At 40.7% G+C, this 17,189-nt stretch overlaps 1 protein-coding gene across 1 annotated transcript in view; it reads left to right on the top strand.

The window, feature by feature from the left end:
* The window catches only part of LOC126161254 (reversion-inducing cysteine-rich protein with Kazal motifs-like), a 480,526-nt gene that overhangs the window by 223,053 nt on the left and 240,284 nt on the right, over positions 1–17,189 (top strand). The window contains exon 4 of the mRNA XM_049916994.1: positions 16,434–16,470. Coding sequence (XP_049772951.1) covers positions 16,434–16,470 — 37 coding nt within the window. The remainder of the gene's footprint in view (positions 1–16,433; positions 16,471–17,189) is intronic.

Genomic DNA, 17,189 nt, shown 5'->3' with positions numbered 1-17,189 from the left:
TTCTACAGATAAAAGCAGAGTAGAGAGCGGACGGATGAGAAGTGTGTATTAAGGGCCTCAACGAGTGGGCGTAACTGTCTGGTGACAAGACAGAAGAAGAAATGCCTGTCAATTTGGATGCCGCATTAGTCAGAGTTTGATAGAGAGTTGAAATACTTGCGATTAAATGCAGTGGAAGACAGATAAATACTGGAGGTATCGCACAATCAGTGTAGCATATGTAAAGGGCTTAGGTGGTTGATATCCCGTCAGACATTGCTCACTGTGGTGTTGGTGATGCGATATGACAGATTCTAGTGCAGTGGGGCGCTGTAGTCTAGTGATACAGAATTCTGAAGAACAGCGTTACGAGCAACATTAATGAAATTAAATGTGAGGTTAATGTACACCATTATAAAGCACGGGAAAAACGATGAGAGAAGCATTAGAGGAAAAGATGGCTACGGAATTACTAAAGAAATCGTGTCTGGATGGAAGGGGATTCAGCATTTAGTTAGGTGTTGATGATAAGTAACAGTTGTTGTCACATGCTTTCATCTAAATTTTCGTAGTTTTTATGGGGTGTATACCAGAATGACAAACCACGGAGCAAACAGTATTGTAATAACAGTAACGTGAAGGGGGTGGGGGGGGGGGACCAGAACTTTTAAGATTGTCAAGCTTCTGTTATAAACATTGACTATATGTAAATATTTTGGTTGTTCTGAAGTGCCGAATACAAACCATGCGCATTCTGTTATCTATCTGAACTGAAATTAATAATGATCGAAACAGCAATGGTAAGAGGCAGTTTTAACGTTGCGGTTGATAATGGAGATAAGACTCAAAGAAAAATTATGTGGCTTCCATAGGATGTGTCGACCTGGTACAAGTTTTCATCAACGTAGGGTGGTGCAAGCAGTTCTCCGAGAAAGTAATTATAAACGACCGGAATGCGCTGGTAACATATAAGAACCAAGAGGGAACAATAAGAATGGAAAACCAAAAGACAAGCACTACAATTAATATTGGTGTGAAGCAGGGATAAAGTGTTTCTCCTCTGAATTTCAATCTGTACATCTAAGAAGTTATGACAGATATAAAAGAAAGGTTGAAGACAGAGACTAAAATTCAAGGTGACAGGATTTCGTCTAGACCAATAAGAATTTCTGCTAACATTAATATTCTCATTGGAAATCGGGAAGAAATACAGGCTCCTTGAACGGGTTGTCTCTGTATGCCCATCTTTTCCGAGATGGATTCCGGACTCGGCTATTCAGTACAGGATGTCAAATCAAACCACTTTCAGTCGTCTAATTTTCTAACTGTTATTTTATTAAGATACCAGTTTCAGCGATTTACTATGCCGTCTTCAGGTCACCTGACCGACGTGTAGGAAGGTTCCATTCTCTGTTCTGGATAAAACAGGGACTAGAATTCAAATTCTTGTATCCGTAGTTTTTTTCTTAATAGAGTGATCACTTCAACCATGATGATGGTTGAAGTCAGGGACTCTGAAGATGACGCAGTAAATCGCCTAAACCGGTAGCCAAATAAAATAACAGTTCGCAAATTAGACGGCTGAAAAGTGTTTGATTTGACGTCCCGAATTGGAGAGTCAGACGAGTACTATTTGATAAGCATTAATTTGGTGAAGACGTTTACTAGTACGTATGTCGGGACCACAGAATTATTTGGAAATGTATCAACGATGGTGGGAAAATTGAAAAAAAGAAGGAATATGGGAGAGACGTGGTCTATATGAAAGGTCTGTAGGACATGTGTTAAGGCATCAGGGAATAATGATCATGAGAGTATGTTGGTCTCTAAGAGTGCGAAAAGTGATGGGGATGACACAGACTGTAATACATTCTAAAAATTATTTCTGAAAATATTATTAGAAAATAATTATAAGAGTCTAGATTGCAAGGCAAATTTGTTGAATGGTGACCGGTTTCGATTATCACATTATCATCGTTAGACCTATAACCGTTCTGATGGGCAGCAGCTGTGTACGGAGCAGGAACCACTAAATAGCGATTGTCAGCTGCTCAAAGTTTATTTAACTATCGTCATTCAGCGGTTCCTGCTCCATACACAGCCATCGTCCATCAAAATGGCTGAAGACGATCATGTGATGATCGAAACTGGTCACCTTTCAATAAATATGCCTTGCAGTCCAGACTATTATAATTGTTTCCAAATATTCTACAAATGTTAGAGGGCGTTAGGTGCCAAAGTCTGAGATGAAGAGATTTGCAAAGAAGAGGAAGCCGTGACAGGCCACGTCAAACCAGTCACATGACTGATCCAAAAAGATGTTCATAGTTTACCTCCATTTCTGTTTTATTGCTCTACTCCTGCATTACACCTATTTCACTTATGTTGATAACTCTGCACTCATATTACTAGAGATCCTATTCTTTCTGTCACTGCACTTCACCATTTCCCATTTGACAGACTGTCCGTCTGACTGATCACGCAGCTGATACCTTCCCCTGTCTTATCAATTAGTTTGTAAATTTTGAAATTACCTCGACGCACGTAACACATAAAAGTTCTTGCAAAACGTTTACCAAAACACTTCGTAAACTGTTGAGAGGAGTAGGAGATTAGTGTTTAGCGTTCCCTCGGCAGCGAGGTCATTAGAGACGGAGCACAAGCTCGGATTAGGGAAGGATGGGGAAGGGAAGCAGCCGTGACATTTCGAACTAACCACCCCGACGTTTGCCTTAAGCAATTGAGGGAAATCACGGAAAACCTAAATCAGGGTGGTCGGACGTGGGTTTCAACTGTCGTCCTCCCGAGTGCGAGTCCAGGTGTGATAACCACTGCGCTACCCCTCTCGATAACTTTTGGGATTAAAGCGCACCCCACCTGTTCATTTAGCCAACCCCTAGACAGTATACTGAACTAATATGTTTCTAATAACGTATGCCAGATGTGTCCGTCTCTAAGAAAGATTGACCGAGACCGCAGATGCGGAGCACAAGAACACTTCAATCACGTACAGAAGAATTACATGTAAGTGAAACATATAAACAGATATAATATCTACAATTATTATTCAGCATGAGCTGTTCTAACAATAAATATCTATGCGTTACTGTATGCCATTGAAGGTAATATGTGGCTAGGCAGTGCAACCGTGTTATACGAAAACGTGTTTCATGAAAGTAGTCAATTTGACGCTCACTGGCTTATTATTAATAGCAGTTTAGATCTGTTAGTATTCGGAATGTCCTTGATAGGAAATTTTAATTGTTGAGGAGTGCAATCAACAAATAAGTAAATGATCCCTGACTGGAATTAAGTTAATGTCATCACTGAGGATGACCTGCCTTCAAATGATTCAGCTACAAACAATTTCGACTTCAAGTCGTTGTTAACTGATAATATATGCCTTTATTGTTTCACGAGCACTATGTGAGTTCACAGCACCAATAGAATAAAATTGTTCGGTCTTTACCCCTAGTGTCTTTTAAATACCGTTAGTTAAGTTGTATCCGTTAGGTCATCTTAATTTGTTATGTGGCAACTACGTAGAATTCTGACACTGAAACTGCCCTTAACAGCTCAAATGTAGTTTTAAATTGAGGTATCAGTGAAGAAAATCTGTTAAAACTAAAAACCTCCGACAGAACAGGCCCTGAAGGCCGACTCTTAAATGATAAATTGAAAATTGCCTTCAATCTATGTGAGATACTTCACTAATATTTGTCTATAGGAGATTGTATTGACACTCGACAACAATGAAATGTCAATTGACTGTCAGCATTGAGATTTGCGTAAGCAGCATTTTACTTAAGAGGGTTGCTGCAAGATCTCTGATGCCGATGTTCCGTTGTCTCGCCGACCACCGGTCCGTCAGAATACACCATAAACAAAACCTCACACGTCAGTTGGTTACCTTAATATCAAGAACGCAGATTTCCGGAAACAGAAGTGGACGGCCGGCCTAGCATCAACCCCAACGCACAGTCCGTCCTTTTGTTTTTCACTTCACCAAAATTAAAGCGTTCAGCCCCTCGGCCGTCCCACACATTTCAGAACAGTTTTGAGCGTACCAAACCAGACAACAGACAGCTAGTTGCGTCGAACGAAAGCAGTCCATTTCGCTCGCAATATTCAGCTTGACTAGTAGCTCACCATCGCTTCTTGACTGTCTCTTCGTAATATTATTCACAGATATTAATTTTTCTAACGGGTCGAAGCTTCTAAAATCACAACAAAAATACATAAATACAAGGAATAAACATTATATAATAAATAATGGATTCTACATAACACATTACATTGCATCTAAACACAAAAAATCATTACAATCCAAGATAAGCAACAATACAATTCGTATGCCAAATAAGGCCGTTACAAGATGACCAACATGAGTGTCTCTTTTACCTCTTGAATACTTTACCCAGATGGCTGCCACAATCACTGAACCATCTAGTACAGTTCCTCGGAAATATAAGGGCTGTAGTTCCCCCTTGCGTTGATCGGCCGCGATACCAACATAGCAGGACCGTCTTGGATATTGTTATAAGACCATATCAGTGAACCATCCAGCACGTTTCACCTGCATCTACTGAAAAGAAACCTATGTTAGTCCTATCTCTCCACAGGTGCCCCTCCGATGTATCTGCATCGTTGAGGTACGGAAACTGTGACGTCCATGATTCGTCTAAGGAGTGGAGCACCAATTCAGTATTTTCAAAATAATCACCAGTGTGACTGAACGCCTCACATAGCGTACAATGTTCCCCTTCCCTGACGTTCGTTGCTGACGCCCTGAGCTTTGATCCACTGCACCATTTCGGTGTTCACTTTATTGTGAGTAAATAATCGTATTACCCGTAGATTTCTACTCATTTTCTTGAGCCGACGAAAATTCGAATGGGGTGAGTGCGAAATGTGAAGGGTGGTGAACACTGTCGGCGTTACGGGAACAATTCGTCTCAAGTATCCGCGACAAGACGCATTGTCATTCGCTAAATACGCGCCTCTTACGCGTCAGTAAGACGTTGAACAGCGAAAGCTTCTGTCGTATCGTTTACTGCCGTCTCTTACGACCAGCCACCCTAATACCCTTGCAGGTCTTTTCAGTGTCAGATTAATTAGTCGAAGATGCCTTAATATTAAAGAAGGTCTCCTTCTGGTAAGTTTTTCCGATGCTCTTCATTCTTCGCCTGCCCTACATAGCGTCCCACAATTCCATGGCTTCAACTCTCCGTTTCTTCCATTTCTTATCTTGTATTAGGTCTACGACTTTTCTTCCGCCGCTTTTTTCTCGAAGTTCGAGGCTTTATTGCCAAAAACTTTGAAAAAATTTGCGATTCAAAGTATTGTCCCACCTTTCGAGTAGCATACCAATCCCGTGGCGGAAGAACAAGGCGTCCTTTGAAGAGTTCCATGAATTTTTCCAATTTTGCACTTGTTCATATGACCGGAAGTGCTGGTCAGCCAGGCCGGTGCCATCGATCGAAAAAGCTGGTGGTTAGAGGGAGAAATGTCTGGAAAATACAGCGGGTGGGGTATGACTTCCCATTTCACCGTTTTCAACTATGTTTTGATGAGTTTTGTGACATGGGATCGAGCACTGTTATGCTGCAAAATCAAATTTTTTGGTCTATCGCTGTATGAAGGCCGTTTCTCTTTCGATATTCGGTTCAAAAGCATCAGCTGCTTTCGGTAACGATCTGCTGTTATTTTTTCCATCGGTTTCAGAAGCTTCAAATGGTTCAAATGGCTCTGAGCACTATGGGACTTAACTTCTGAGGTCATCAGTCCCCTAGAACTTAGAACTACTTAAACCTAACTAACCTAAGGAAATCACACACGTCCATACCCGAGGCAGGATTCGAATCTGCGACCGTAGCGGTCGCCCGGTTCCAGACTGAAGAGCCTAGAACCACTCGTCCACTCCGGCCGGCTCAGTAGCTTAAGACACCTTCTCTATTCCACCACCAAGCCCGTCTTCGACGTCAAGATCAGAGTCCTTGAGGAGCTGAAACCTTTTCCTGCACATAATTTCACTAATATGTGTTTCGTAGCAGTTCTTACCCAGCACTTTATGAGTATCAGCCGCTGATTTCTTCATGTTAAAGCAGAAAATTTAAACTTCCTGAAGATAGCGAGAACTGGGCCCGTAAGGTGACATATTCTATAGAGAAATCTTTAGGTTGCAATTACAGACAGACTAATATTTGATGGCGTTATGTTTGCATGTGCCTTGCCTTCACTTTCTACCTGTTACGTGCACCACCACCTGCCGCTACTGCCATCTACTGGAAAACGACGGAAGCAAAGTTAGTTAGTTAGTTAGTTAGTTACGTGTTCCATTGATCAATAGCACGGAAAACCGTTATGATGTGGAACGTGTCAAATGCACAAGAAATGCGCACAGGAAACAAGGTTTCTTTTTGTTTACATTATAGTGTTTTACCTAAATATTTTATTATCTATCCCATTCCCTTAGATGGCACAAAATGCATATATTATATCTCCAGATTTATTTACTCATATTCAAGAATTCATCTATGGTATAGAAGGAGTTGTTAAGGAGGTATGATTTCAATTTGTTTTTGAATCTATTACTGCTGTCTGTCAGACATTTTATTTCATCTGGTAATTTATCAAAAAGTTTTATAGCAGCATATTTTATCTCTTTCTGTGCCAAAGATAGGTTAAGTAAAGGATAGTGTAAATCTTTCTTTTTCTGGTATTGTAATCGTGAATGTCGCTGTTGATTTTAAACTGGTCCATGTTGTTGAGAAAAATTTCATTACTGGTTAAATGTACTGTGAAGCAGTTGTAAGAAATGCTAATCTTTTAAACAGATGCCTACAAGATGTGCGACTATGAACCCCACACACTATTCTAACTACTTTCTTTTCAGCAGTGAATACCTTTTGCCTAAGTGTTGAGTTGCCCCAGAATATTGTTCTGTATGACATCAGAGAGTAGAAGTATGCGAAGTATGTTAGCTTACTAATTTCTACATCCTCAAAATTGGCAATTATTCTTTTTGCAAAAGTTGCTGAACCTAGTCGCTTTAGAAGATCCAATATATGAATTTTCCAATTAAGATTCTCATCTATATGTACACCCAAAACCTTAGTATGCTCTACCCTGGCTACTGACTTCTTTTGATGTTTATGTTTATTGAAGAAATTATACAAAGTTGTAAACTCGATACATTCCAAACGTCGAGACACGTTTTTACCAACCTAATACATCTGTTTAAAGAGTTAATTCAGCTGAAACTATAGTAAGTTCTAGATATCTGCTTTTAACTATGCCGTACACGGTGATCCTGCACGACTCGGATTTTTTCCGAGGAACACAGGGACTCACTGAGGAATACCAGCCTGGTGAAGTCAGCCACGTTCTGAAGCGGACTGTTTTGATGAGCAGAGGAACCGACGTTTTTTGTTATCGACCATCTCCTCTGAGGAGCCATCCAGTTTGACGGCCACTGCTTGTCAGATCAGTGGCTGATAGTTTGCTGCTCTAAGAACGCCGCTCTCCTGAGCTCGGTCGTTGCAGAACACCTTACAAATAATGACGACAACTGAATAAATAAAACACCTGCATAAAATCAAAGAAAGGAAAATAGACGATGGAATGTAACAATGTTATAAAAAGAAAGTAACTACTCACCATATAGCGGAGATGCTGAGTGACATGCTCAGTGTAGTTTCAGCTGCAAGAGGCTGCAGTCATGTCATTCTGTGTGAGTTGCACTTGCGTGTGTGTTTGTGTTGCGTTTGTCGTCTATTTTCGACAAACGCCTTGATGGCCGAAAGCCTACATTGTGACAGTCTTTTTGTTTTACCTATCAGCGATTGAGATCTCCGCTACATTTGCATGAAAGCTATGTTCATTTTCCAAATGTTGTATGTTATTGAAGGAACAGTGTAGCCTGTTTTAGAGACTTGTTCATGTTCTCATGTGATATTTTTAATTGCTAATCTGTTTTTGTAAACAATACCTTGCTGAAACTTCCATTTGAAATGTTTTAATCGTTACTTTCCGAAATATATTTCATTTCAATTAAGAGAACTGGTGTTTATAAACAGTAACCAAAAGTCATAGGAAGGATTGTCCCATTTGAAGATGTGCCATGTATTAGGGCTCTCAACTGCGACGTCCAAACATCTGTAAGTGAAGACAATATAGCCCTCTATAGAGTTCTGAAGAGGTGTTGACATAGAAACGTTTAAAAATCGTGTAGTAGACAAAGGAAGCAGCTGTCGTTGTACATTTGTACATTAGGCATATTTCTTTGTCCGGATGTTTCATAATTTCAAAGATGATTTCACGAACAGACTGAAATGAAACTTTTCGATATCAAGCTACAAATATAGTTCAATTTTTGTTTCCTTTTGTAACAGAAAATTGGCTAAATGAAGAACTGGGCAATGCCGCGTTTGACAGCTAGTGTATGGATGACAATTAAACTACAACGTCCGTAATAAACTGAAACAGTAGACATTGAAGTAGAACTTACGAATATACGGGGTGAGTCACCTAACATTACCGCTGGATATATTTCGTAAACCACATCAAATACTGACGAATCGATTCCACAGACCGAACGTGAGGAGAGGGGCTAGTGTAATTGGTTAATACAAAGCATTAAAAAATGCATGGAAGTATGTTTTTTAACACAAACCTACATTTTTTAATGGAACCCCGTTAGTTTTGTTAGCACATCTGAACATATAAACAAATACGTAATCAGTGCCGTTTGTTGCATTGTAAAATGTTAATTACATCCGGAGATATTGTAACCTAAAGTTGACGCTTGAGTACCACTCCTCCGCTGTTCGATCGTGTGTATCGGAGAGCACCAAATTGCGTAGGGATCCAAAGGGAACGGTGATGAACCTTAGGTACAGAAGAGACTGGAACAGCAGATTACGTCCACATGCTAACACCTGTTTATTGGTCTTTTTCACTGACACACATTCACATTACCATGAGGGGTGAGGTACACGTACACACGTGGTTTCCGTTTTCAATTACGGAGTGGAATAGTGTGTGTCCCGACATGTCAGGCCAATAGATGTTCAATGTGGTGGCCATCATTTGCTGCACACAATTGCAATCTCTGGCGTAATGAATGTCGTACACGCCGCAGTACATCTGATGTAATGTCGCCGCAGGCTGCCACAATACGTTGTTTCATATCCTCTGGGGTTGTAGGCACATCACGGTACACATTCTCCTTTAACGTACCCCACAGAAAGAAGTCCAGAGGTGTAAGATCAGGAGAACGGGCTGGCCAATTTATGCGTCCTCCACGTCCTATGAAACGCCCGTCGAACATCCTGTCAAGGATCAGCCTAGTGTTTATTGCGGAATGTGCAGGTGCACCATCATGCTGATACCACATACGTCGACGCGTTTCCAGTGGGACATTTTCGAGCAACGTTGGCAGATCATTCTGTATAAACGCGATGTATGTTGCAGCTGTTTGTTACAACACGCAACTGAACGTCGGAGGTTTTATGCGTCAACTTTAGGTTACAATATCTCCGGATGTAATTAACATTTTACAATGCAACAAACGGCACTGATTACGTATTTGTTTATATGTTCAGATGTGCTAACAAAAGCCGGCTGGTGTGGCCGTGCGGTTAAAGGCGCTTCAGTCTGGAACCGCGTGACCGCTACGGTCGCAGGTTCGAATCCTGCCTCGGGCATGGATGTGTGTGATGTCCTTAGGTTAGTTAGGTTTAATTAGTTCTAAGTTCTAGGCGACTGATGACCTCAGAAGTTAAGTCGCATAGTGCACCGAGCCATTTTTGCTAACAAAACTTACGTGGTTCCATTTTAAAAAAAACGTAGGTTTATGTTAAAAACATACTTCCGTGCATTTTTTTATGATTTGTATTAAACAATTACACTAGCCCGTCTCCTCACGTTCGGTCTGTGGAATCGGTTCGTCAGTATTTGACGTGGTTTACGAAATATATCCAGCGGTAACGTTAGGTGACTCACCCTGTATAAATCGTGGGTATCAAACACATTGCATATAACCAGCACAAATAACATTCATAAATTCCAACACAGGAGATTACCAATAGATAGCAACCAAACAACTCGTCCCACAGAACGGTGGGATAAACAATTTTAACAATGTAAGTTAGCCAAGCTAGAGCCGGTAAACTCTTTAAATAAAATTGACGTTAACTCAAACGTAGAACAATACAATACACATATGTTAAAGACTACTGCGGCGCAGTAGATATCTGTGAGTAAGTGCTCGTGGTGACTGCGTCTTCCAGCAGGATAATTTTCTGTGTTACAAGGCGAGAACTATGGCGCAGTGGGTTGAGGGGCTTGACAGTGATATCATGCTGATGTTTGGCCACCAAATTCTCCTAATCGGAACCATAAGGAACACATTTGGGACGTTATCTGTCGCCAGCAGCTAGCCCACATACCATCCGTCTGTAATTTACGGAAACTGTACGATCTCCGTGTCGAATCCATACCACGGAGAATCGCTGTTGAATCACGTTCCAGAAGCAGACCAAGACCTTAGTAAAGAAGTGGTCGTTATGTTTTAGCTCATTAGTGTATTTCCGAGGCCCATGACGTTTAAGGAACGAAAGTGATATGGACGAGCTCGGATTGTGCAAGGAAAAGGAAAATAAATCATTCGTGCCCCTTGTACACGAACCACATCTAGATACGTGCAAAATAATTTAACAAAAATACAGTAAAGAATTATACGAAGTGAATCGGCAGTTATGTTAGTTGACGGTATTTCCGAGCAACTACAGTCAATCTATCATGGTTGTAAATTTGGTAGACATTTTGGAAACATTAGGTGGAGGTAAACTGTTAGATTCCGAAAGGAGTTCGTCATGAACACTTCGTCGACTACCAAGAAAGACGTAGTTCGGCAGAAACAGAAGTAACATCCGGTGTGCCCCAAGGAAATGTAATACTATCACTATTGTTCTGAACATACGCAAATAATTTTTTTGGTGTGATCAGCAGAACTCCGAGATTGTTGACTGAAGACGCAGGAAAAGTGTCAGTGTTGGACTAGCGAAAGGTAATGCAAGAAGAGTTGAGCAATGACAGCTCTATTTAATTGTGGGCCAAAGAAAGATAACGTCCAAAGCAAAGAGAGACAGAAGTGGATATCACCCAATTAAAAGATTAGAGGTGGGGTGGATGTCTTAAGAACTTAGCATTGTGTGAGTATTCACAGGTAATTCTGAGAGGTGATAAATGTATGATCATTTCGTGGAATTGGTATTAGGGAAGAGGAATCGAAAACTTAGATTTGTTGAAAGGTTTCTGGGAAAGGGTAGTACATCTGCAAAGAAATCGCTTAGAAGATGGTAGTGCGACCGATTCTGTAGCAGTGTTCTAGTGAACGGACTCCTTATCAGGTAGGTAAGATAACAGGCATCCAACCAATTCAGAGACGTGCTGCTAGAATCGCAGCACGTCCATAGTGCGCCTACAAGAGTGTAACAGAATCACACTCCGCTGTATAGTAATAATTCTCTCCGCGAACAACCCTCTTCCACCCCCCCCCACCCTTCCATCCTCGCCCGCCCTCCCCGCCCCCCCCCCCCCCCCGAAGGTTTTGGCTAAGACGGGTCTCCGCAGTATAGCTGTTAGGGGTGGGTCAGGAGTCGAGCTTGGATAGTTCAGTCGGTAGAGCACTTGCCCGAGAGTGGTAAAGGTCCCATGTTCGAGTGCCAGCACCCCACACAGTTTTAATCCACTAGAAAGTTCAATTGAGCGTCTAATCCACTGAAGATTGAACAGTCATTCTAGAAAATAATTGACTGGTACGAAGGACCCTTCGACGTGCATTGTACTGTGACTTGAGGAGAGTATCTGTAGATGTGGAATAGTTACAAATATTGTTTATTCATTATTAACAAGACATGTGAACAGAGGAATCAATTCATTGTTAACAATACTTTAGTGAGAGACAGTGAACTTTCAATTATAAGCAAGTAAGCTACTTATATTTTAACTGAAATGATACTAAGTGTAAATCATATTATTAAAACGTTGTTCAGTAAACAAAAATTGTAAACCTGCATGCTCCATACACTACAGAACGGACCAGGAGAATTTTCAGTAGGTAGACTAGACAATTTATAGCGTGTTTAATGATTTCTAGAGTTGAATTACAGGAATGATGTCCATTTTCCTTGGATTTGGGTGCTTCTTTTGGTTTGTAATGGTTTTACAGAACACGCTGTAACCTGCAACATTACTTTCTCTCTGGCATGTGAGTGACGTTAGCTTTCTATGTGAGTTCTTGGATCTGACGATAACGGTTGTAATATCTAAGGTTTTTAACGTCCCTTGGCATGTGCAGTCCACTCTCTTACGATACCACTATACGGCTCTCCCCCAGGATTTAAGATTTGGTGTGTGCTTGACAAGGGTCTGATAGGTGTGTATACGGTATCGGTAACTTTCAGCCTTTACTAAGGAGCCGCATTACGTATTCACACATGCCTGCAGCTCCACAGACTATGTACTCCGTTTCTTGGTCGTTTCCGTGTTTGAAAGACGGCCTCTCAACTTTATGCGGAAGCACGTTTGGCACGCATTTAAACCTGGACTTTTTGCAATTTTTTGACTTGGTCTGCGGACCTTTTCCTTTTGAGTCATCAGTCGTCTGAGTGGTTTGATGCAGCCCGCCACGAATTCCTCTCCTGTGCCAACATCCACATCTCAGAGCAGCACTTGCAACTCACCTAGTCAATTATTTGCTGGATGTATTCCAATCTCTGTCTTCCTCCACAGTTTTTGCCCTCTAAAGCTCCCTCTAGAACCATGGAAGTTATTTCCTGACGTCTTAACAGATGTCCTATCATTCTATCCTTTCTACTTGTCAGTATCTTCCACATATTCCTTTCCTCTCCGATTCTGTGCAGACCCTCCTCATACCTTATCTTATCAGTCCACGTAACTTTCAACATTCGTTTGTAGCACCACATTTGAAATGCTTCGATTCTCTTCTGTCCATCTTTCACTACCATACAATGCTGTACTGCAGACGTACATTCTCAGAAACTTCTTCCTCAACTTAAGGCCTATGTTTGATACTTGCAGACTTCTTTTGCTCAGGAATTCTCTTTTTGCCAATACTAGTCTTGTTTTCTCCTCCTTCCTCCGTCTGTCATTAGTTACTTTGCTGCCTAGGTAGCATAATTCCTTAACTTCATCTACTTCGCGACCATCAGCCCTGATCTTAAATTTCTCGCTATTCTCATTTCTGCTATTTTTCATTACCATCGCATTTCTTAGATTTACTTCCATTCCATATTCTGTACCCATTAGACTTTTCATTCCATTCAGCAGATCATGTAATTCGTCCTCACTTTCACTCAAGACAGCAATGCCATCAGCCAATCGTATTATTGATATCCTTTCACCTTGAAATTTAATTCCACTCCTGAACCTTTTTTTTATTTCCATCATTCCTTCTTCGATGTACAGACATCCCTGTCTTAAACCCTTTTAATACGTGCACCTCGTTCTTGGTCATCCACTCTTATTATTCCCTCTTGGATCTTGTACATATTATTTATTACCCGTCTCTCCGTGTAGCTTACCCCTATTTTACTCAGAATTTCGAACATCTTGCACCATTTTACGTTGTTGAACGCTTTTTCTAGGTCGACAAATCCTATGAACATGTCTTTGTTTTTCTTTAGTCTTCCTCCCACTATCAACCGCAACGATAGAATTGCCTCTACGGCGCCTTTACCTTTTCTAAAGCCAAAACTGATCGTCATCTTGCACATCCTCAAATTTCTTCTCCATTCTTCTGTATGTTATTTCTGTCAGCAACTTGGATGCATGAGCTGTTATGCTTACTGTACGATAATTCTCGCACTTGTCAGTTCTTGCAGTCTTCAGAATTACGTGTATGATATTTTTCCGAAAGTCAAATGGTATGTCACCAGACTCAGAAATTCTACACACCAACGTGAATAGTTGTTTCGTTGGCACTTCCCCCAATGGTTTTAGACATTTTGATGGAATGTTATCTATTCCTTCTGCCTTTTTTTATCTTAAGTCCTCCAAATCTCTTTTCAATTCTAATACTGGATACTCTAGCTCTTCTAAATGGACTCCTATTTCTTCTTCTATCCCATCAGACACATATTCCCCCACATAGAGGTTTTCAGTGTGTTCTTTCCTCCTATCTGCACTCTCCTCTACATTTAACAGTGCAATATCCGTTGCACTCTTAATGTTACCTCCCTTGCGTTGAATGTCTCCGAAAGTTGTTTTGATTTTTCTGTATACGGAGTCTGTCCTTCCGACAATCATTTCTTTTTAGATTTTTCATGGAGCCATTTCGTCTATTCCTATTTGTTTCATTCCTCAGCGACTTGTATTTCTGAATTCGTTCTTTCTTCGATCAGTTGAAGTATTTCTTCTGTTACCCATGATTGCATTGTAATTACTTTCATTGTACATACACTTTTCTTTCCAATTTCTGTGATAGCCCTTTTTAGAGATGTCCATTCTTCTTGAACATTACTGCCTCCTGAGATAATCCTTATTACTGTGTCTATACCCTTAGAGCACTTCAAGCGTATCTTGTCATTCGTTAGTACTTCCGTACCCCACTTCATTGCGTATTGATTCTTCCTGACTAATGTCTTAGACTTCAACTTACTCTTCATCACTACTAATTTGTGATTTGAATGTATATCTGCTCTAGGATACGCCTTACAATCAAGTATCTAATTTCGGAATCTCTCTCTAACCATGATGTAATGTAACTGAAATCTTTCCAGATTACTTGGCCTTTTCCAAGTATACCTCTTCCTCTGGTGATTCTTGAACAGAGTATTCGCTATTACTAGCTGAAACTTGTTACAGAACTCATCCTCTACAACTGCATTATAGTCCCCCATGATTAATAGGTTTTCATTCCCCTTTACATACTGTATTACCCTTTCAGTATCCTCATACACTTTCTCTATCTCTTCATCTTTAGCTTTCCTGATGGGAATAACTGTTCACTACAACGCACTGTTTGCCCTACTTTCCTACTCATAACGAATCCTACTCCAGTTATACCATTTTCTGCTGCTGTTAACATTACCCCATACCCAACTGACTAGAACTTCTTGTCTTCTTTCCGTTTCACTTCACTGAACCCTAATATATCTAGACTGAGCCTTTGCATTTCCCTTTTCAGATTTTCTACACTCCCTACCATGCTCAAGCTTCTTACATCCCACGGCCCGACATATAGAAGGATATGCTTTTGTGGATTATACAGTCTTTTTCTCACGGTGGCCTCCCTCGTGGCAGTACCCTCCTGGAGAGCCGAATGGGGAACTATTCCGGAATCTTTTGCCAATAAGGATATCATCATGACACTTTTCAAGTACAGGCCACATGTCCTGTAGATAGACGTTACGTGTCTTTAATGCAGTGGTTTCCATTGCCTTCTTCATTCTCATGCCGTTGATCAGGGCTGATTTTTCCGCCTTTAGGAGTAATTTCCCATCCTTCGGTCAAGAGAGTGCCCTGAACCTCCGTCCGCTCCTCCGTTGGCAGAATGAGGGTGACTTCCTATGCCGGAAGTGTTCCGCGGCAAACGCTGATTATTAATCAAGATTTAAGTAGTGGTGGGTTTCGAACCCGGCCAAAGACGTTATGGTTACTAATCAAAGACGGTACCACTAGATAATGGCTGCAAGCGCACGTATGTCCTAGGGACCTATGGTTTTTTTTTTATGTAGGGCCTGCTTTGCGAGAGGCTTTCTTGAAGGCCTAGGAACTTATATGCTCTCCTGTTTTATGGCGTGTATCACTGGTGCACTATTTAACCTTAATTATTCGACATTTATGTACTCACATTTTATGTACGTACATCGAGTTTTATCTCAGGAATTTTGGCATAACTTCTGTTTATTTTTTTAATCCTAACAGTTTGTATAGGTGCAAATATTTATTTATAGCTTTGCAGGTGCACCTGAATATGGGTTACAGATCAAGAAACAGGCTTGTGCTTTCTTTTTTGGAAATAAAAAAAAATTACAGCTGTAGCGGGTCCTATCACTGATGATGACAGTGGGTGGTTGATCGTTTGTTATTGCTGTTGTAACTCCGGCCCGAGGGTGGGTCAACTGGAGTACAGACTGAATTAACTGAAATTAAATCAACATGAGACGATTAATGTTACAGTGTTGTGTTGTGAATGTATAAACATAATGACAAATGTCATCGCGAAGAAGAACAGCTTATGTGCGATAAACATAATGTGGATAGCAATTAAAAAGATTATGGTAAAGAAACGGTGAACATATTGGGTACTAGAAGCTGCTCTTTTAAGTTAATATCGACTCGACATAACATTACTTTAAACAGAAAGATTTTCTTCTTAACTGATTAACTGTAATTATTTCTAAGTGATCGCTCCTTTTTTTCAGGTTTCCTTCTGGGAATGCATGAACAAGACAACTGAAGGTAAGAGCATGACCATTATATTCGAACAATTGCTATCTCGAGATAACGTATTTATTTCACCCAGTATTTGACAGCTATTAATGCCAAAGAAGTGTACAAGTTTCTTTTCATTCCTGAAACCTGGCATTGAGTTGTGCGGTTTCAGAAAACGTTTAAAAACCAACAAGGATATGTATCATGAGCAAAATCACACAAAAGAAAATTTAATTGATAGAAACGGCACATAAAAAGAAGAATTTTGACCAATACTACGTTTGTTTATTAATGTATCACAGATTCAAACAGATTGAAAGGAAAGCGAAATTACAACAACAACGTACACTGTCTTCTTTGTTATCTTTCTCAGCATCAAGTTTTAAAATTGCTATCGTAACCTGTTTCGACATCTTACCAACTCACTGTTTAAAAGTAACCTAAAATGAGGATAGAAAAATACTAGGAAACCACCTACCAAGATAACCTAAAGCGCGGCGCGCAAACATCCAAGATGGGCAGCCTTATCGAATCCGCGCGGTGGGCCAACTACAGTGGGCTGGAAGACGGGCCACGCTGAGTGTGGTTTTTTGGCGGTTTCCCACGCTACTTTAGACAAATGCATGGCTGGTCCCCGAATTTTGCATAAGAGACTATGATATACAAACAATTAAAATACGACAACATAAAGAACAGAGTTCACACGATTCACAGACAGATGGTGCACACGCCTTCCCTCCCTTAGG

Source organism: Schistocerca cancellata, chromosome 2, assembly GCF_023864275.1.
Source record: "Schistocerca cancellata isolate TAMUIC-IGC-003103 chromosome 2, iqSchCanc2.1, whole genome shotgun sequence".
NCBI lineage: Eukaryota > Metazoa > Arthropoda > Insecta > Orthoptera > Acrididae > Schistocerca > Schistocerca cancellata.
The sequence above is the reverse complement of the archived record's forward strand: the minus strand, read 5'-3'. Positions and strand labels throughout refer to the sequence as shown.